The sequence below is a fragment of the Moschus berezovskii genome, chromosome 15 (assembly GCF_049115385.1).
Source record: "Moschus berezovskii isolate FMDL1 chromosome 15, NW_MosBer_1.0, whole genome shotgun sequence".
In the NCBI taxonomy this organism is placed as follows: Eukaryota; Metazoa; Chordata; class Mammalia; order Artiodactyla; family Moschidae; genus Moschus; species Moschus berezovskii.
The window spans coordinates 31,300,772-31,322,473 of NC_142474.1; the positions used below are offsets into that span (position 1 = coordinate 31,300,772).

At 46.4% G+C, this 21,702-nt stretch overlaps 2 protein-coding genes across 6 annotated transcripts in view; one reads left to right on the plus strand and one right to left on the minus strand.

Moving 5' to 3' along the window:
- The window catches only part of PDYN (prodynorphin), a 120,112-nt gene extending 109,420 nt beyond the window's left edge, over window positions 1–10,692 (minus strand). For all 5 annotated transcript variants that reach the window (XM_088843945.1, XM_088843943.1, XM_088843942.1 and 2 more), the window contains exon 1: window positions 10,554–10,692. The gene's annotated coding sequence lies outside the window, so the exon portion shown is untranslated. The remainder of the gene's footprint in view (window positions 1–10,553) is intronic.
- The window catches only part of STK35 (serine/threonine kinase 35), a 44,424-nt gene continuing 31,962 nt past the window's right edge, over window positions 9,241–21,702 (plus strand). The window contains exons 1-2 of the mRNA XM_055432779.2: window positions 9,241–9,697; window positions 10,290–10,890. Coding sequence (XP_055288754.1) covers window positions 9,392–9,697; window positions 10,290–10,890 — 907 coding nt within the window. The 5' untranslated portion in view covers window positions 9,241–9,391. The remainder of the gene's footprint in view (window positions 9,698–10,289; window positions 10,891–21,702) is intronic.

The following is a 21,702-nucleotide window of genomic DNA, read 5'->3' on the forward strand; positions in this document are numbered from 1 at the left end:
CTTCAGTTTGGGCTACCTTATATTCAGATGTGTGGCTGTATGTTACTAATCCTGTCTCTGGCCCTTGAATATTTCTAATATTTTACTATTACAAATGACCATAATAAAAATCCTTGTAGCATACGTACTCTTCCACACGTGGACATGCATTTCTATAGTATAAATCCTAGAAATGAAATCCCTGGTTCAAAGTGTATGAATGTTTAAATATATTAATAAACAATGAATTTTCAAATTCCCTTCCTAAAAGGCTGTATGCTTCACCCTTTGATCATTTTGTGTACTTTGATGCTTTCCAGTCATGTACATTTCAACTAGACTCCTCAATAGTTTATTTTGAATGTCCCATAGTAGTTATAGAATCAAGGACTTTGCCCTGCTAGCTCATTGTATTCCTTTACCTTTCAAAGAATCAAAAACAACTCCTGAGAAATTAACAGCAAATTTTCTGCAGCAAATACTCAGATGAGAGCTGAACAAAGAATTTCTATGCCATTCCCAGAAGAGAGAGGTGGAAATTCTGAGCACTGAAGTGACTGACAGGAAGAACATTTGAAATGAGAACAATCCATTAAGTTTGGGAAACAGAGTGGCTGTATCTGCTTCCATCTTTGTTTTCTGACTCAGATCCTCAATAAACAGACAAGAGGCCTCCTCTGTTGAGTCTCACTGGATGTAAAGTCTCCAGTGTAGCGTCCCCAGGGTGTGATTTGGATACTTACTGCTTGTAGCCCTCCAGATGCTTCTAGGCAATTCAAGGACAAGAGGTGGGTATTGTGGCCAGAAGCTGAACAGCGCCACCAAGCTGACAGGCTGTTTCAACGGTGGCTAAATCCACTTTTATTTTTAATTTCAATTTTAATCTTGGTAGTAAATATATACAATGTTTAAGAGTCAGTTACTGCTACAAGTTAGATAGTACTACAAGGCTTAAAACAAAAGTCCCTTTCTCGCCACTGAGACCCATCCTATGAAGCAAAAACTCCTTCTGTGGTTACTTTCTGGAGGCGAGGAGCTGCACAAGGTCTTAGTTGTGGTGCTTGGGGGCAGTAGCTTTGGTTGAGGTGCACGGGCTCCATAGTTTCAGTGCTCAGCTTAGTTGCCCCGTGGCCTGTGGGATCTTAGTTCCCTGACTAGGGATCGAACCCAAGTCCCCTGCATTGCAGGGTATTCACCTGCCACCTGGGAAGTCCCTGCTTACTTCTTTACACCTGATTATGATGTCACGTTCAGATTTTAAATTTTTAGACTTTTTCTATTTCTTACAGCTATAAAGAATAAAGATACAGTTTTTCTCTTTATCTCCATGCACACACACACACACACACACGCGCGCGCGTGTGCACACTCACACATACACATGCTCCCACTCCAATTTTCCCCAAATAATTATATCATAATTTCTGGTTAAATCAATGTACTGTTTTTCATTATAATGACAATGTAATATTATTTCCAGCTCAGTGTTATAGTTTATGATGATTACAATGTTTTTCTTAAAAATTGTTTTTATTTTCTTGGCTTTAATAATCACCTCGTGACTTATTTGCTTAAGTTTTCAATGTAATAGCTCCAATCCATCCTCAAATTCTTTGCCAGAACTCCAACCTCGACAACTGCATCATTGTTGTGCTCAGTCCAGGGGCAGCATAGTGTGTGCATTAGTTTTCAACGTGTGGTTCCTGGACCAGCAACATCAACATCAGCATCACCTGGGACCAGTGAGATGTAAATAATCAAGCCCAATCTAGGGCTCACTGGTTAGTGGCTCTAGGGGTGGGGCCCAGCAATCTAGGTGATCCTGAGGTGCACTCACGCTGGAGAACCTTGGTTTGCATAACAGTTAAGAGTTTAGATGGAAACAGTGAAAGACTTTATTTTCTTGGGCTCCAAAATCACTGCAATGGTGACTGCAGCCATGAAATTAAAAGACTCTTGCTCTTTGGAAGAAAAGCTTTGACCAACCTAGACAGCATATTAAAAAGCAGAGACATTACTCTGCCTACAAAGGTCTGCTTAGTCAAAGCCACGGTTTTTCCAGTAGTCTTGTATGGATGTGAGAGTTGGACTATAAGGAAAGCTGAGCGCCAAAGAATTGATGCTTTTGAAGTGTGGTGTTAGAGAAGGGACTCTTGAGAGTCCCTTGGACTGCAAGCAGATCACACCAGTCAATCCTGAAGGAAATCAACCCTGAATATTCATTGGAAGGACTGATGCTGAAGCTGAAGTTCCAATACTTGGGCTACCTAATGCGAAGAGCCGACTCATTAGAAAAGACCCTGATGCTGGGAAAGATTGAAGGCAGGAGGAGAAGGGGATGGCAGAGGATGAGATGGTTGGATGGCATCACAGACTCGATGGACATAGTTTGAGTAAATTCCGGGAGTTGGTGATGGACAGGGAAGCCTGGTATGCTGCAGTCCATGGGGTGTCAAAGAGTTGGACAGGACTGAGCAACTGAACTAACTAACTAACTGAGTTTGGATACCAAAACACAAGGCTGCTGGGGATCAGATTTCAGCCATTCAGCTTGTTTGTGATGTGACAGCTTCTGAGGCTGTGTCTTCCCATTCATAAAATGGAGTCAACGGTCTTTCCCAGTGGTTGCGAGAGGCTAGTTAGAAAGCATGACAGGCTCCAGTTTTTCTTGGAGACAGAGCTCCTGGGGCCTCAGAAATACAGTTCTGTCAAGGGAGGGGAATTCACGCCAACAGCATAGCCTTCCCCCAGCTCTTCCCAGTGTCCTTGGCTCAGAATACACTCTCTACCTGAGGCATCCACCTCCAGCTTCTGTCCTTCAGCGCCTCCAGGGTCTCCTCCCATACCCTGTATCAGCTTCTCCCCCCTTAGAAACCCCCCTGAGCTGCCCTATTAAAATTGTTATTTCAGATAATTCTCCACCATGGCCCCCTGCCACCTCCTGCCCCCAACCCTCAACCCCCAGGCTTTCTCATTCTCACTGCCCTCTCACACAGCCCACTGGAGCAGCTTCAGCCTTCTGTCAGCTTCCATCCCTTCTACACTTCTCCACTCACCCAACGTTTCCCTCTCAGGCCAGAGCCTAATGCTTTTCTCTTCCCACCAACCCAGGGTCGGCTGCCCCTTGGGTATTCTCACCCCCTGAAGTACCAGGGATGAGAAGGTAGCGTCGCCATTCTGCTTCCCACTACCCTTCTCTATTCCCTGTGCTCCAGTCACACCAGCCTCTGCACCTGCTACAATCTCAGGGCCTTTGCACCTGCTCTTCCCCCTGACATGGAATGTTCTTCTAGTCAGTATCCATTTGGCTGATTCTTTCGCTTCCACTAGGACTCTGCTTAATAGTCAACTCCTTTCCTGAACCCTCCATTCTAACATAGAACCTACGCCACCCTTTGCTCTTCCTTCACCTGCTTTATTGTCCTTTGTAGGGCTGTTATTTGGAATCACATAATCTCACTATGTCTTACTTTCTGTGTCAGCCCCTCAAAGGCAGGGTTCTACTGGAAGGACTTAAAGCCTCCCTGCTTCGCCTCCCTTTTCCTTCATCTCTTCTGTCACTAAATATTGAGCTCGAGTCATGTCTGGCACTGTGCAAGACTCCAGGGAACTGGAGGTAGGGCTGTTTGTTGACAGAGAAAGGTGTGAAAGAAGGTTTGCCATAATTGTTCGAGTAAATGCTTACCGTGGGGAGGCTGAGCAGGGTAAGGTGGTGTGAAGAGCCTGAGGTGTCAGTTCAAATCCCAGTTAATCAAACTCCTCTCTCAGTCTCTTCATCTGTAAAATGGGGCTAATGATAGTAACTACCTCACAGGATGGGCATGAGAATTCTCTGTTAATTTCTGTGCTGGACAGAAAACTTTAATAAATATTGGCTATTGGTCATAATAATAAGAATAGGTTATTCCTGTAACTTAAACAAACCAAAGTGCACGGGAAAAATATCAAGCCATCAACAATTTTTCAAGTAGCCTGGCCCTTCTCACAGCCTGAAAAAGAGTTTACACTCATTATGGTTCTCCCAGGGCTTCATATCTGATCTCTCCTAAAGTTCAGGTAGGAAGACTACAGGAAGGGAGACTCCACTGGGCTTGTTCAGCACATGAGGCCAGTGAGGACAGGAGTGGAGCCAGAGCTGTGCCTGAGCGCGACGCAGCCGTCTGCCCTTAGAAACTCTAAGTAGGACTTTCCTGGTGGTCCAGTGATTAAGAATTTGCCAGCCAATGCAGGGGACTCAGGTTCGGTCCCTGGTCCAGGAAGATTCCACATGCTGCAGGGCAACCCAGCCTCAACAACTACTGAGCCCACATGCTACAACTATTGAAGCCAGCATGCCCTAGAGCCCATGCTCCATAACAAGGGAAGCCACTGCAGTGAGAAGCCTGTGAACTGCAACTAGAGAGAGCCTGCCTGTAGCAACAAGGAACCAGTGCAGCCAAAAATAAAATAATTTTTTAAATAAATTATTTAATAAAAAAGAAGTGTGGTATTCATGGTGGCACAGTATGGTTTGCTTTCTCATGTTTTAAATCAACTTTACTGCAATATAATTTCCATACAGTAAAACTCCACCACCCAGAAAATTCCCTTTTGCCCCTAAACAGTCAATTCCCACCCAAAGATGACCACTGATATGATTTCAGCTGCCATAGATCATTGCAGCTTGCGTTTACATGAATGGAATTACACAGTATGTACTCTTCCCCTCCGCCCCCATTTATAAAGTAGCTTTATTTAGGTAAAGCTGTAAAGTTGATGTACAAAAACTGCACTTATTTAAAGCAGACAGTGTTTTTTTTTTTTTAACATATTCCCCACTTGAAAGTATAGTAAGATAATTTCATGGTCATGAACATATCCACCCCCTCAAAAAGTTTATCAAGTCCCTTTATATTCCATCTCCTCCTCCCTACCCCAGCTACTAATCTGCTTTCTTAGTCCCCATAAATTAGTTTGCATTTTCAAGAATTATATATAGAATTATCCAGTATATACACTTTTGTACCTGACTTCTTTCACTTGGCATAATTATTTTCATTCAGCCATGTTGTATCACTATTTCATTCCTTTTTTTCACCCAATGAACAGCATTTCTTGGTACAAGAATACAACAATCTGGTTATTCATTCAAATATTGTTGAACATTGTTTTCCAATTTGGGACTCTTAAAGAAAAAGCCACTATAAACACTCTTATGTAAGTGTATTAATGAATTCTTACTGGGCTATAGTGTAAATATAAGAAACTGCTAATCTTTTTTCTCCAAAATGGTTGTACCATTTCACATTTTCACCCACCGGCTTACATTTGACATCAATCATGTTCCTGTTTTTGGCCACCTCACGCGAAGAGTTGACTCACTGGAAAAGACTCTGATGCTGGGAGGGATTGGGGGTGGGAGGAGAAGGGGACAACAGAGGATGAGATGGCTGGATGGAATCACTGACTCGATGGACATGAGTTTGAGTGAACTGCGGGAGTTGGTGATGGACAGGGAGGCCTGGCGTGCTGTGATTCATGGGGTCGCAGAGTCAGACACAACTGAGCGACTGAACTGAACTTAACTGATGTTCCTGTCTCACAGCTTCTGTACTCATTCCCTCTTCCTGAAATGCCTTTCCACTAGCACAGCTACCTTGAGGTTCCAGTTTATGTCACTGTTAAAGACTTAATTGTGTCACTCTCCCCTCCACACCCTTGCCAAACTCATATGTGGAATTTACAGTCTCCCAGTACCTTTGTTGTTCAGTCATTCAGTCGTGTCCAACTCTTTGCAACCCCATGGACTGCAGCATGCCAGGTTTCCCTGTACTTCACCATGGAACTCACAATCCCCCAGTACCTTAGAATATTTCGAGATAAAGTCTTTAATGGGGTGATTAAGCTAAATGATCCAGTTAGGGTAGGCCTGAACGCAGTATGACTGTGTCCTTTCTAGAGGAGGAAAAGATAACCAACACAGAGGGATGGTCTTATGCCTTATAGTCAGAAGGCAGCATCTACAAACTAAGGACAGAGGTTTCAGGAGAAGCCAAAATGCCAACACTTTGATCTTGGACTTCCAGTCTCCACAACTGTGAGAAAATAAATTTATTGAACCACCCAGTCAGTGGTATTTTGTTACGGCAGCCCTAGCAAACTAAACTAGAGGCTCTCCAACCACCATTTTGTAACCATTGGAAAAACTGATTTGGGCAAGAATCATCAATTAATGGTAAAAAACTGGGTGAGGGTCTGAGGCAGAACAGGATAGTCTCAGGGTATCTTCCCATGAGATACTTAATAACTAAAAAGGGGAAAACAGTAACTTTCCAGTGGAGTACCTTGGCAGACACCAAGTGATCAAAGTGAACATCATCAGTACTGCGATAAAACAATGTCGCGTGCCTCCTGATGCAGTCCACGGAGGACTCGACTTCTTTTGGTGCCATTCCTTCCAAAAATGCATAACCTGATTCTAATCATGAGAAAATATCAGACATATCTAAATTTAGGGACATCTAGAAATAACTCACCAGTACTCTTCAAAAAAGTTAAAGTCACAAAGACAAAGAAAAGGTGAGTAATTAACTGCTTTTCTGAAGAAACTGAAGCGGCATGGGGAATCCCTGGTGGCTCAGCGGTAATCTGCCAGCATGGGGAATCCCTGGTGGCTCAGCAGTAATCTGCCAGCAATGTAGCAGACTTGGGTCCGATCCCTGGGTCGGGAAGATCCACAGGAGGAGGAAATGGACACCTATTCCAGTATTCTTGCCTGGGAAATTCCATGGATGGAAGAGCCTGGTAGGCTACAGTCCATGCGGGTTCAGTTCAGTTCAGTCGCTCAGTCGTGTCCGACTCTCCGCGACCCCATGAATCACAGCACGCCAGGCCTCCCTGTCCATCACCAACTCCCGGAGTTCACTCAAACTCATGTCCATCGAGTTGGTGATGCCACCTAGCCATCTCATTCTCTGTCGTCCCTGTCTCCTCCCACCCCCAATCCCTCCCAGCATCAGAGTCTTTTCCAGTGAGTCAACTCGTCGCATGAGGTGGCCAAAGTATTGGAGTTTCAGCTTTAGCATCAGTCCTTCCAATGAACACCCAGGACTGATCTCCTTTAGAATGGACTGGCTGGATCTCCCTGCAGTCCAAGGGACTCTCAAGAGTTTTCTCCAGCACCACAGTTCAAAAGTATCAATTCTTCGGCGATCAGCTTTCTTCACAGTCCAACTCTCACATCCATGTGGGTTACAGAGTCTAATACGACTTAGCAACTAAACCACCCACCACCTAAGAGGCATGACAACTAATTGTAAATATGTGATCCTGATTGGATCGTGGGAATAGCTATATTATTGGGACAAGTGGCAACATTTAAGTATGGAAGATGTATTAAAAATCGTTCCATTGTCAAAATTCTTGATTTTGATAGTTGTACCAAGGTTTTGCAAGACAATATTCATGTTCTTAGGAAATACACACAGAAGTATTTGGGATTAAAGGGGCATGATGTCTGAAACATAAAGTGGTGTGGGGGGAAAAGTACACCCACGTCTATATATAATACATATACAAACACACAAGAGAATACGACAATGCAAATGTAGTAAAATATAGCAAACTATTATTCTGGTTTAAAAATGTATAAGAATCTTTACCATGCTTGCAATTTATATGTAAATTTGAAATTTTACCCCCAAAATTTATTTTACTGATCACACCAACAAAAGTGGCCTGTCCACAGCCCCCCAGCACTCTTTACCTCATTTTTTTCATCTATCATACTTACATTGTCAAAATGATTCTGTGTATTAATTTAATAATAGCTAACATTTAATGTGTGCGAAGGCCCTGTCCTAAGTGCTTTAACCTTCTAAACTCAGTGAATTCTCACATACTGCTCTTCCCATTTTACAGATAAGGAGAGTCACAAGAAAGTGTGTTAACTAATTTGCAGTCACCCATATCATTTGATGAGGCACAGAACCTCAACTAAGGTAGAGACTGTCTTGTTCAGTGCTCTTTCCCCAGTGAGAAAGCGGTGCTAAGTCGCTTCAGTCTTGTTGGACTCTTTGTGACCCTATGGTCCCTAGACCACCACGCTCCTCTGTCCATGGGCTTTTCCAGGCAAGAATACTGGAGTGTGTTGCCACGCCCTCCTCAACGAAATCTTCCCCACCCAGGGATCAAACCAGCATCTCTTTTGTCTCTTGCATTGGCAGGCGGGTTCTGGGAAGCAACTTAAAAAACGGGCACCTCACACATTATGGGAGATTCCCTGGTGGCTCAGATAGTAAAGCATCTGCCTGCAATGCAGGAGACCTGGGTTCAATCCCTGGGTCGGGAAGACCCTCCTCTGGAGAAGAAAATGGCAACCCACTCCAGTACACATGCCTGGAAAATTCCATGGATGGAGAAGCCTGGTGGGCTACAGTCTATGGGGTCGCAGAGAGTCGGACACGACTGAGCGACTTCACTTTCACACATTATAGGCACTCCATAAATATCTGTAGATTCAGTTTACAAATATAGAGCACTTATTAGGCACCACTAGTGAACAAGATCCGGAGAAGGCAATGGCAAGCCACTCCAGTACTCTTGCCTAGAAAATCCCATGGATGGAGGGCCCTGGTAGGCTGCAGTCCGTGGGGTCGCTAAGGGTCGGACACGACTGAGCGACTTCACTTTCACTTTCACACATTGGAGAAGGAAATGGCAACCCACTCCAGTGTTCTTGCCTGGAGAATCCCAGGGAAGGCAGAGCCTGGTGGGCTTCCGTCTATGGGGTCACACAGAGTCGGACACGACTGAGGTGACTTAGTAGCAGCAGCAGCAGTAGCAGCAGTGAACAAGATATTTTAAAATTCCTGCCTAAATGGAGCTTACATTCAGCGCTCTCAGCCCTGCACCCAGTTAGCCACTTTCTATTTACATCTAAATATTTACATATTAACATTTTATATAAAATATACTTATTTAATTTGGGGCTATCAATCCTGGGAGGTAAGGGCCAGTATACCCATTTTGCAGAAGAGGAAACTGAGGCTCCAAGTGGAGGCAATTGTTTGCCCAAGATCAACAGGTTTAATAGGAGACAGGGTATGGAGTCCAACCCAGTCCGGGCGGTTCCCAGGCAAGACCCATGAATCAATTAAACCGCCCAATCCAATCGACCAATCAGTATTTATTAGGGCCTACTGCGTGCAGCTCTTCTCGCAGCGCGGGCGAAGAAGAGAGGAGGTTGCGGTGCACAGGCCGCTGCGGAGACCAGGCCGCAGCCGAACCGCGGGAATTTGGCGCCTATTTTTTGTTGGTTGGGTGTTCTCGCCTGTGATTGGGCCCCCGCCCCGCGTGGGTGCGCCGGGCTGCGGCTGGTCTGCCGACCCTGGCAGGCCGCCGGCGGCGCAGCACTCAGCCGGCCTTCCGGGGGATGGGCCACCAGGAGCCTCCGCTGGCCCAACTGGGGGCCGGACATGCGGCTTATATAAAAAGGTTACGTAAAGGGCTCAGCTGGCGCGAACACGTGGAGAGCCGCGGGAGCCCGGACGCCCAGCTGTCCCCCAAGAGCACTGCTGCTGTCACTCGTGCAGTAGCAGGCGCCGTCGCACGCCCGACTCGGGCCGCGGCCTCCCGCGCGGCTCCGTACCCGAGGCAGCCCTGTCCAGGGGCGGACCATCCCCAGCCGGGGGCCTTAGGAGGGAAACGCGCTGCCCGGAAGTGGAAGGGCGCCGGCCAGGTAAGCGCGCAGTCCGCGGCGTAAAAGCTAGCACCGAAGCTGGGACTACGCCTGCCTCCTCGGGCGTCTGTGAGGGCAGTTGAGCCCCAGGCTGGGCGCGCTCAGGGACGCCGAACTTTTAAGCCAACCCCTTACACCCGCAGTCCGGCGGGACTTGGGTCGGTCCGCGGGGCTCTGCTCGGGCTTAATTCAATGGACTGTTTACACCCGGGAGAACTCAGGGCGGGACGCGGAGAGGGGCATCCCAGAGGGAACCAGGCTGCGGAAAAAGATTTCCACAGTCCGAATTGCTTCTGAAGGCGATTTTCATCAGTCATGGAAACTGCGGGTCCTTGTTTTTCGTATTGCTACACGATAAATTAACTGAAAAGGCGGGGACTTTTTGCTCCTTTCTCCGGCTCCCCCCTCTGAGCCAGTGCCCCGTGGTTTCGTCTTTCCCGCTTTCCCCTCCCCTCCCCCGTTCGCTCTGCAGCCGTGGCTTCCGTCTTAAAGGGGCCGCAACGGCCGGAGGAGGAGGTGGGACGCCCTGAGGCTTACGCTCCAGGCCTCCCCGCCTCGGCCTGGTCGTTTAACCGATTTTTTTCGCCCGCAGGTCACAATCCAAGGTCCCGCTCTTCCGCGTCCCGGGGCCGGACGGAGGGATGAGGCAGGGGGGTCCCGGGCAGCGCCGTTGCTGCTCCCCCCGCCGCCCGCAGCCATGGAAACGGGGGAGGAGGACGGCGCTCGCAGAGGTACACAAAGCCCCGAGCGGAAAAGGCGAAGCCCAGTGCCGCGGGCGCTCAGCGCGAAGCTGAGGCCGGCGGCGGCGGCCCAGGCCATGGATCCGGTGGCGGCCGAGGCCCCGGGCGAGGCCTACCTGGCGCGGCGGCGGCCGGAGGGCGGCGGCGGGTCGGCGCGGCCGCGCTACAGCCTGTTGGCGGAGATCGGGCGCGGCAGCTACGGCGTGGTGTACGAGGCAGTGGCCGGGCGCAGCGGGGCCCGGGTGGCGGTCAAGAAGATCCGCTGCGACGCCCCCGAGAACGTGGAGCTGGCGCTGGCCGAATTCTGGGCCCTGACCAGCCTCAAGCGGCGCCACCAGAATGTCGTGCAGTTTGAAGAGTGCGTCCTGCAGCGCAACGGGCTCGCCCAGCGCATGAGCCACGGCAACAAGAGCTCGCAGCTTTACCTGCGCCTGGTGGAGACCTCGCTCAAAGGTAGGAACGCCTAGGGCCGCCCCGGCCACGCCGGGTCTGGGCCCACGAGTCTGGTGGCCAGACCCAAACTGACCCCTGGACCCCTAGATCCTGGTCCCAGTCCTGTCACCCTGGACCCGACACACCCTCCTTTCTGCGCGAGGCAAAAGGTCCGCCCTCCCCTCTCCTGATCCGGAATCAGTTCCCGGCCCTAAAGTTAGCTGGTATTTTCATAACAAGGGCTCATTAAGTGCTAACCATTGTGGTAGTAGTGCTCCTTAAGTGTGAGCCATTATTATGAAATGTCTAGCACTTTGAAGGTCGGATTTGGAAGTGGAGGGGGTTGGGTTCAGAGTTAGTGGAAGAACTACCGGGCCCCTCACAGACTTGGGCCCCTTCTCTTTCCCTCCGAAAGCAAACAAAAAGAAAAAAAACTCAGCGGGACCCACCCACACCCACTCCTTGTCTGGTTCCAAAAATCCCCGAACCGTCGGGCTCCAACCTGCAGACTGGTTCGTCTTTTTCCTCTGAGGCCTCCAGCTCTCTTCCCAGGGCACTCAAGCTAACTGGTGGTTTTTAGGCTAGGTCTTCTTGAGACTTGCAGCATAATAACCCCACTGGTGGGCCAGAACTGTCACACGACAACATCGAATATCTTTTTCCTCTTGTTTTACACGTTCTTAACTTTCTGAGGCTAACTTGTAAGTGGTTTTATTTTTTAGAAAAGGTAGGGTTCAGTGAGGCAAAGGGGTTTTGCAGTCCTGGGGAGGGCAAGTCCTGGTTTTGGGGTTTTAACTGCAGGTAGGGGGTGTGTGTGGGGTCACACAGAGGCGGACACAACTGAAGTGATTTAGCAGCAGGGGGTGTGTGCATCCTGAGTGCTCACGTGTCTTGTTCAGACTACAAGTAGCCCAGGGTCTGTTCCTAGCCAGTGGGCTAGGAAGGCCTGAGGAGTGTTCTCAGGGGAGAGGTTGCTAATCTGAGCCCCAGCTCTGCCCTAGATCTCTTACAGTGACTGGAGGTAATAACTTTAAAAGTAAATCCTCTCCTCTTGCTATAAACAGAGAAACTAAGGATTAGAGATGAACTTGAAGGTAAGTTGATGAAGGTTAATCAGCTTGTAAGAGAAGTAGGGTTGTCCTCCTGTTTTCTTTACAATTTTTCATAGCTTGAGGGATATGATCCCAGATTTGTCTTGATTCAGGGTCTCAATCCTTTTAAGAGGGGTAACAATGTCCTCTTCTTCCCTGAAGATGAACTCGATCTGATCTTAGTAAGGATGGGTAGGATCTGGGCTGGGGTTGGGATCAGCTAGTGCATTTTATTTGGAGCTTTTGCCTAATCTCAAGATTCTGCAGGCCCATCTCAAGAGAACTCCTTGACCCACTTCAGATCAGTTTGATAGCAAATTGAGAACATGCTCAATATTACCTGGGGTCCTTTTTCAAAATAGTCTTCTACTTTTTATGCCCATCTCTGCCCCATCTGTCCTGAAAAGCCCACCCTCTCTCCACAGTGAATATATTTGTTTTGAAAAGACTTTCCAGGAGATTTTTCCAGTTTCCCTGTATTCTGCAAGCTCTCCAGTTCACTTAGACTGTCTTCTCTGTGGTTAATGAATGGTCTGGACTTCATCCTACACCACTCCTTGGGATGTAGCAGTTTGCTTTGCCAAAGGGTCCCCTATGTCAGTCTTGAAACTTCAACCTGGGTTGGAAGTCTTGGCTTTGTCTCCCTACATGTACTGTTTTTTTTTTCCTCACTTGAAGAATTTGTCGACTCCACAGTAAACAGTGGCAGCCTAGCACAGGCTTTGGGGTTTGGATTTGCTTTTAGGCGTGGTTTGTCTAAGCTGACTGCATGAAACATGGGACAAGTTGTTTCAAACCTGTGGGGAGCAGCCCTTTATTCATAGTGAGGGCTCCTCTGTCATAGGGTTGCTGTGCTTCAATAAATTCAGGCTACATTGTGAACCTTCCAGTGTCATCCCCTTCAAGATTCACAAAGTTCCTGTACAAGTTTCCCGAACTGGACTGTGGGACGCTTTTCTCTTTCCTGTGTTGTCTGCAGGACCAAGCTGACAGAAACAGTGATATTTTCTTCCTCCCTTTGTGACTAAAACTGAGACCTAAAAGAAATGAAATATTTTGCTTTAGGCCACACACTTAATACATCCTTTTCAGTTATTTGAAGTGTTAAATATATGAGCCTCTGCTACGGGTCAGTTAATGTTCTGGGCCCAGGGAAAGAACAGTAAAGGCAGTGTATGTTGCCTCTGCTTATAGGCTGATGCTCAGAGTGTTAATTTAACAAGCAGTTAATAAGCTTGTTTTTTACTGTCAGTATTAAAGTGGAGAACAATAAGTATCCAGTTTACCCCAAATTAAGTTTCCCTGACTTCAACTTCCAAAATTTAACAGTCCTGATATACCCTGGGGCAGATTCCTTCAGTTTGCAGATAATCTGGTTCAGCTCTGTCTGTAAACAGAATGTCCTTTGCGGTCACCTCTTAACCAGTCTCCTGTAATTTAGAATAAATAACAGACTAAAAAGTGTTAATCTGCCTTAAAGTCTCAATGAACCAAACCCACAAACTTACTGAGGTCTGTATAGTGGTATTTGCAGAGGGGAAAAGAAATAAGGCACAACTCTTAGCCCCAAGGGAACTTAATTTGAAAAGTTTGAGGAGCTATAGAAAACTCAAATGCTAATCAGGGTCTTGGGAGGAAAAGACAGGTTGGTTCATTAACAACAGCTTTGTACTGTGTTGTGCAGATTAGCAAGAAGGAGAACCAGGAGTTAGCTGGGAAGGTGGGATTTGAAAGAAGGGAGCCTGAGAACACATGGATAGGTAGAGAGAAAGTGCATTTTATTTCATAATTTGGCTGAATAGAGACTGGTTCGTCCCTGTCCCCAAGCGCCACTTCAGTGTCAACTCTACCCGAAGACATTTCTATAGTTTTTAAAAGTTATGTATGAATAAACCAGTGTCAGAAAAAGGGCGGAGGACTTCTTAATACAGTTCTTAATCTTGTCCAACTTTGGTAGACTTCTGTGTTTTATGTCCTTCCTTTCTCTCTGAACATAGACCAAAAGGTCCTACCCAGAGCATTATATAGAGAACAGAAGTTTGACAGTCAGTAGTGAGCCCTCTTAGATGGATGTCTCATCAGGCCTTCTGTTTCACAGGGGAGGAAACTGAACCCCGGAAAAGAGACAGGACTTACCCCAAATGAGTTAGTGGTAGTATTCAAACCAGCCTGTCAGGCTTTTTTTTTAAACAAATTATTTGGTTGATGGTTGATGGCTTTGTTTAACTTTTAAGAACTTTTCATTAAAAAGGAGTTTACAGTTTGCTTTTTATCCCCTTGTTTTTATTGCCAAAGCACCCTGTCTTTTGCACCTAAAACTAAATTCAAGGTTACTGCCACTTAAAAGATGTCAGGCGAGCCAGAGCTTACTGTCAAACTCAGAAATTCTGATGCTCTCTCTAAGGTACACACTGATCCTTCTAAGAAATAGCAACAAAAAGGACCAAAAAGAAAATCCAGGACAAACCCTCAAGGTTCATAAAACTGAATAATTAGAAGTTTGGAAAAGCTAGAAATCTAGCTTATCCCAGCTTGGTAAAACTTGTTCCGTTTGACCGATTATTTGATGTTTATTGTACTCAGATAGCTTGAGGGTCTTCAGGTGGGTGGGAATCTTGGCCCCTGGGAGGTAGTCTTGTCTGCCTAGTGATGACTGTGAGCCACATATTGTTCTAGAAGAAGCTATGCACAGTTTCCTCCACAAGGCATGCAGAAGATTTCCCCATAAGATTTTACCCTTATGGGTGAAAGGTGAAAGGTCACAAGTGGTGGGTTTCCTGGAAAATAGTAGAGGTTCCCTCTGGGAGCAGAGAGGCCTGAGGAAGCTGGGGAAGGAGGTGGATCTCAGTAAGCGGAGGGGGGAGCCAGAGTGGGGAGGGCCCAGGATTTCAGTGGATATGTTGTCGGCCTGCAGACTCCTCTCAGCCATTGAGAACCCAGGGAAACCTTGGGTTCAGAGCTGGGTTGCCCCCTTCCAGGCCCCTAGAAAGCAACTCTGAATTCTCTACTGCAGTTTTGGGGCCTCGGAGTGTAGAGAATCCCCCAGGTAGAGGCAGAGAGCTGACTGGTAATCTTTGGCTACCCTGACATAGATAAAAAGGCAGCATTAGGGGCCCTGGCGGGGAAGGCAGAGGCACCCCACTCCAGTACTTTTGCCTGGAAAATCCCATGGATGGAGGAGCCTGGTGGGCTGCAGTCCATGGGGTCGCTAAGAGTCGGACACGACTGAGCGATTTCACTTTCATGCATTAGAGAAGGAAATGGCAACCCACTCCAGTGTTCTTGCCTGGAGAATCCCAGGGACGGGAGAGCCTGGTGGGCTGCCATCTATGGGGTCGCACAGAGTTGGACACGACTGAAGTGACTTACCAGCAGCAGGGGCCCTGGAAGTAAATGGGATACAGTAGAACATTGGTATTGTCAGAAGTTGTTAGTACCAGTTTCACCCTGTTCAACAAAACGCTAAACCTCACTGATTGCTGTGTGCCCAGAGCTGTTCTGAAGGCTTTATACCAACTAACTGATTTAGTCCTCACAACTACCTTTTGAAGTGTATGCTGTAATTATCCCTGTTTTCCAGGTAGGACAGTTGAGGCACTGAGGTTAGTGAAATTGCCCGATATAAAGCAGCTAAGCAGATAGTCAAGTCAGGCTCAAAGCCTTGGCATTCTGGATCAAGTCTGCTTTCCTTCACAAAGCTGTGCTGCACTATGAGACAGGTGGCTTATGTCTGAGCTCTGCTGTTTCTCTTGGTTGTTAAATGGGTGTAATATTTTGCTCAAAGACTAATGGCTCCTATATATTTTAGATTCTGCACTAACCAGTACTTGTGGCACTGCTTATTTCTACTGGTGCCTCCCCTATGTCTCAGCTGCCAGGGACCCTCTACTTCCTTTCTGTTCTCTTGATTGTCTTGGGACAGCCTCGCAGATTTTTATTTTCTTTTGCTACCGGCAGACTGCTTTCCTTCTGTGTGCAGTGGGGATTTTAGATACCAGCCCCAGGAGATAGAAGCAACCCTTACTCGAGAGCTTTGATTAATTGGGATCGTGTTGGGTAGGGCTTTTTATGGCATAAATAAACTGTCAAGGAGAGCTTAGGGTCCCAATAGAACATCAGTTTATTTTCAACTTGAACTTGGCTTTCAGTGGTATTTAACCAGTGGCCTTCCTCACGGACTCACAAATTCTGGATGCTTACTTAGTTGTCTTAATCTACATATTCTGCAGGCCCTATACTAGAACGTTTTGTTGTTTCTCTGTTTTACACCTTTTCACCTTTCAAGCTCTCATCTTGATTCATTTCACCCAGTTATTGATCTCTCAGTGTGTGTGAGGTACATCGCGGGAGCCCAGAGACTTGGCCTCTTTCCACAGTGGTGCCCAGACTAAGGGAGGAGAAGCCGGGCACAGCACAGCTGGTGATACTTGACTGCAGCCTGTGAGAGGCGCTCTAGGGGGACAGCTGGCAGGAATGTGGACTAAGTTGAAAGGAGGGAAGGATGAGCTATAAAAGGGCAAATCAGAAGTCGGCCTGGCAAGGCCCATTGTACATGGAGAGAGAAACAACCAGGACTGCCCTGGGTTACTGGCCCGTCTGCCTGGCCAGTGGGATCTGCATTTTTAACAAGGTCCTCGGAATGTTCCAGGTCCTAATAACTAACCTTAGATTTTATTTTCATGGTTCATCCTCTCATTTAATCCTCTCCACTTTAGGTTAGAGTTTCTGTTACCTAGTTTTACACACAAGAAAATCAAGATCCATCAAGTTGAGTAACTCATAGTGTTGTAGCGTTCCTTGAGTAACTTGTCATACTAGTAGTAACTTGTAGCGGTGTAGGGTCAGGGTCTAGGTTTATATCCAGATGTTCTTTCCAGTTCTTGACCTGCTGCTTTATGACACATTAACATGATTAATATTGGATAGTTATCTGCTCTGGTGTCCAGGAAGGGACCTTGCAACATGCTTTGTGTGTCACAATTAAGCCTTATACCAGCCTATTGGGGTACATGTCTCTTCCAAGTTTATAAGAAATGAACCATTCATGGGGTCTTTTTTAGAAGTTGGTCTAGGGTGACATAGCCATGAAAGTGTCAGAGTGGGTGATTTTGACCCCAGGAGGGCCACTGGGCCAGAGACTTCACCATTGGCCTCGTGGGCTCTGTTGGACACTGTATCTTGCTCTGGCAGCCACTCGGAGGGGGTCTGTTCTCTAGTGCACAGTGACATTTGATTAATGAAGTACTTTGAATTGAACACAGCCTGTGGTGTTGACACTGGACCCAGCCTCTTTATAGTGACACGGCTCAAGGTCATTGAGATCGGGACCAGGGCCTGGTCTACGAGCTCATCTTGGGAGAACATGCTGGGTGGTCCTTGTCTTCGGCATCTTCTTGGGACTGATCTTCTGAACCACTTTTTCAGTTAAAAGTTATATAACTTAAATTATATAAAATTATATATTAAATACAGAATAGGGATGGCTGTGGTCATAACAAATTTTCAAACCTCAATTCTGGCTTCCTTTATAATGTTTTTTGAACATAACTTTAAAATTTTGTACCTGGTTTCCTATTTCACATTAACTCTGCTTATGATGTGTTACATGACCTTTCTCTTTCGGTTAAGTAAATTTTGCTGAAGTAAGGCATGACCCTCTAAGCGTTCGACTAAGGTGGCGATGCCATCACTGGTCATTACCTACTCGTGGACAGTCATTCTGCTCCTCACTTTACTGTGTGGTGTGGCGATCGGCTCTGTGTGTTTTAGTGCTTGGTGTGCTGCTTTTTGATGCTGGTAGATTTTTGTTCTGTCTTTCTGGTTCTCTTCTCTTAGAATAAATTCCTGGAATGGGATTTTTATGTCACATTGACTGAGCATTTTTGAAGACTTGTGATAAATATTGCTGAATTATCTCAGCATACTTATCAAAATCATAATTAATCCTTTATGAAAAATGCATCACCATGTTGTGTGATTGGCCTTGATGAATATTAAACTCCTTGGGGGCATACGTAAGGAGCTGCGTCCAAGTGGGAAATGGAACATCCAGGTGTTAACTTCTGCCGGCAGCAAGAGGTGGCGGGAAAGCATCACGGTTAGAAACCCAGGCTGTGGAGACTCTGAGGTCTGCCTCTGTGAGACTGCAGTGAGACCATAGCCTCCGTTTCCTCGCTTGTGAAAGGGTCGTGTGAGTAGATGTGAGTTTGGAGTGCGGAGAGGATTGGCTTCGTCCTTCCTGTCACATGTGATGGACACGTGACACATTGCTAAGTTCTGTTCTAAATCTCCAAGACCTTTTCCCATCCCCTTCTTGTCTCCTCCCTTGCTCTCGCTTCTTCTGATGCGTCTCTTGACCGCTAGTCTGTCTTCCATTTCTAACTCCTGCCTCCAGAGGGAACCTGGTTCTCAGATGTGTTCTTCCACATGTTGACATCTCTGAAATCAGCACTTAGTGGCAAGCCAGAGTGTTGTCAGCTTGGATGTCTTACCTAAATGGTATGCCTGACTTAACATTAGTGACTTCTTAGTTTCAATAAGCAGTGTATTTTTCTAAAATACCTCAAGAACTTTTAGTCACTTGCCGTTTCTTAGAGTTTGCATTCTCTGTCTGCCAGACGCCATTTCTTTTGACCTGACTCCAGGTCATCTCCAGCCTCATTTCTCCCCGTCTCCTACCACTTCTCTTCTGTGGAAGATTACGTGGGTCCCTCGCTGCAAGTATGCAGCCCCCTGAGCTGTGTGCGCTCACTCTCTTCATCCTGGGAGACACAGTACATGAGCCACTTGCTCTCAGCCTGCCTTTCTCTTATCGTAACCACCTTTCCCTACTCCTCAGGCAGACCTGCCTCCTATTCTTTATTCACATAGCTGCTTCTAGGGACTGGAAGCCTTCAGAAGGGCAGAGACTGCTACTTATCACATCTCTGGTGTCTGACAAGCAGTGTGTACTCTAGTATGACCATGTACTTGTACTAGAGCATAGCAGATGTAAATAAATTATTATATATAGGATGGATAAACAAGTCCCTACTGTATAGAACAGGGAATTATATTCAGTATCCTGTGATAAACTATAATGGAAAAGCATATTAAAAGAATGTGTGTATAACGGAATCACTTTACTATATAGCAGAGATTAGCACACATTGTAAATCAGCTATATTTCATTTTTTTTTTTTAAAAAGTCTTTCTGGAGGATGCTTGGAAACAGGCTTATAAAATTCTGGGTATTTTGTATCCCTTTCCAGGAAGTGCCTGCCTTTCCATAGCTCATATTGATTTATCCTTATGCCGAGTCTGCAGGCCTCAAGTTTCTCGATACAGCCCATTTTGTTGGACAGCTTCAGTGCTACTTATGCCCATGAGAAATGAGCTGAGACGCCTGCTTGGTTTTTTTTTTTTAATTATATCCCTGTGAACTGTGGCACAGGTTATGTTTTGAAGTACAAAGTTTGTCTTCTGGCTGCTGGACTTGGAGAAGGTAATAAAATGCCCGTGAAAGTGGCCTGCTCTAGGTAGAATATGAGTTTTAGCTGTTACAGCCTGAGAAATGTGATGTAATCACCCACTTTCATTTTCTGGTTTCTGTTTCATCTTTGCCTAACATGTGAGAGGTGAATTCTCTGGCCTCCAGCACTTGGGAGTACTGAAATCAGTGACTTGCTGGGCCTTGGCTGAGATCCGCTGGGAATGATGGTGTAGGAGATGGCAAGGATGTGATTCCCCCAAAGCACGTTATACTCCGCTGACTGTGACTTACCTCTGGATATGTGGTGTGTCATTCTCATCAAGTGGATGAGAAGATGGAGGCTGAGAGGTTCAGGGACTCACCCCATGTTCTAGCCAACTTCCCGTCATACTCGGTCTCAAAGTCACCCAGTAAACCAGGGAGCAGAATTGGGGTCTAAACCTGGACCTGACTTCCGGCCCTCTATTACTCTTCTGCTGCTGGCTTCATGACAGAAATGCACCCAGTGTGTCCAGTGCCCTCCCTCCATCTTGCTGTGATGTGAGGTCACTGAAAAGAGGCCCAGGGAGGCAATCTGCCTGCAGGAAAGGACCAGAATTCTGACATGCCTTTCCAATTTTTTGTGGGCAGCTGGGATTCCTGCATGAAAACACATGCTGCAGCTTCTCATAAAATAAGCCCAAGGCCCTTGCCTGTGCAGAGAAGTGCTTTTTGTCCTGGGGACATGTCTCGGTGTCCCCCCACTTTCCATTCCGTCTCACTCACTGATGTGTCTGCTTCCTGTCCAGCACTGTCATCTTAACAGACAGCCCCCTCCTTAGGTGTCTCCTGACCTTAGCTTATTCTCCAGAGCAAGTCCCTCAGTCTTGGGTGTCTCTACCCACCCACCCACCCACTCACTGACTGAGGGCACTTTTTCACCTTTTTTTTTCTTTCCCTGGATTCTCATAACCTGAACTTAACCATTACGTAGTCATTTTTGCAGAGTTGTTTTCTTTTTACTTCAGTTGCCATAGTTACCAACTTTGTATATAAAATAATCATCCCCACCCTCTGTTACCCCACCAGAAGTCTCACTGTTTTCTGATGTGGCCTTTGCAGAAGGAATCTGATGGCTTTTTAATAGTTTCCTTTCTGGCTCTTCTGGCTCTACCATCAGCAAACATTTCGTGGTCTCCTTTTTATGGATCTTCCTTCACTCTGGAGTCTAGATTGATCGGGGCTCAAATCATTGCTTTATTTTGCAGTCTTTTTAGATAGAGCCTCAACCCGCTAGAGCTGATGACCTAGAAAGAGGATTAGGAGACAGGAAACAACTGGTTTTAAAAAAAAAAATCCATCTGCCCTAAACTGGTTCTACCTATATTGCTTTTGATTGTGAGCAGTATAAACAAATTATATAATTACAGGGGCAATGTGGTCTGTCAGATGATGGTCAAAAACCTAAAACTTTTGCCTTGTCCATCTAGTCACCCTCTTGCATCAACCTAAAACTCCCAAACCACTGGCTTTTTGTTGACTGTGTGCCTTGGTGATTTGGGGGCTTAGTGGGGTCTCATCTGAATCACCTGTTCTCCTTGTAATAAAGTAAATGGTAAAAGGAACCTTCTGGCAGAGACTTGTGTGATGGGGTGCAGCCTTCATTTTTGGTAGGATGAAGACACCGTGTTAGGGGTCAGAGGACTTGTCATGAAAGATCTGTGTGACCACCCAGGGCAGGCCCAGGCTCCTCATCAGCAGGATGAGACACCTGCCTACTTAGGCTCAAGCTATTTGGGCTCTTGCAGTCATCAGATAACTTCCTGCTAAGGTTTCAGTGAACTGTTATTGCTTTATAAAGGATATTGGGATTTGTTTGGGTGCCAGTCACCAGCTTTCCTGGAGTTTCTGTGCTTCAAAAGGAAAGACTTCTGGAGAAGGCAGAACTAGAGTTTCAAGCCCACACAACTTGATTATATCTTATACCCACTTCAGACTTCCTCTTTACACCTCTCTGGTTCTTTTGTTCTGGGCTTCATTATCCATCCCATTTCAGCCTAGAGTTCCCATCTGGCTGTTCCTGCTGATTTACTGCCTGTCTCTTAGGGTCACTCTAGTCCTGCCCCTTTGGACTTTTTTAGATCTGGTGACTCCTGCCCACTCTTTATTGTTCATAAAACTTGACCTTGATGCCGATGCACATCTTGGGATGCTTGCTGTTTTAAAGATCTGTTCTCTTCTTCAAACTAAACTTCATAGAGATGGGCCTTTCACGTATCTAACTGGTGCTCA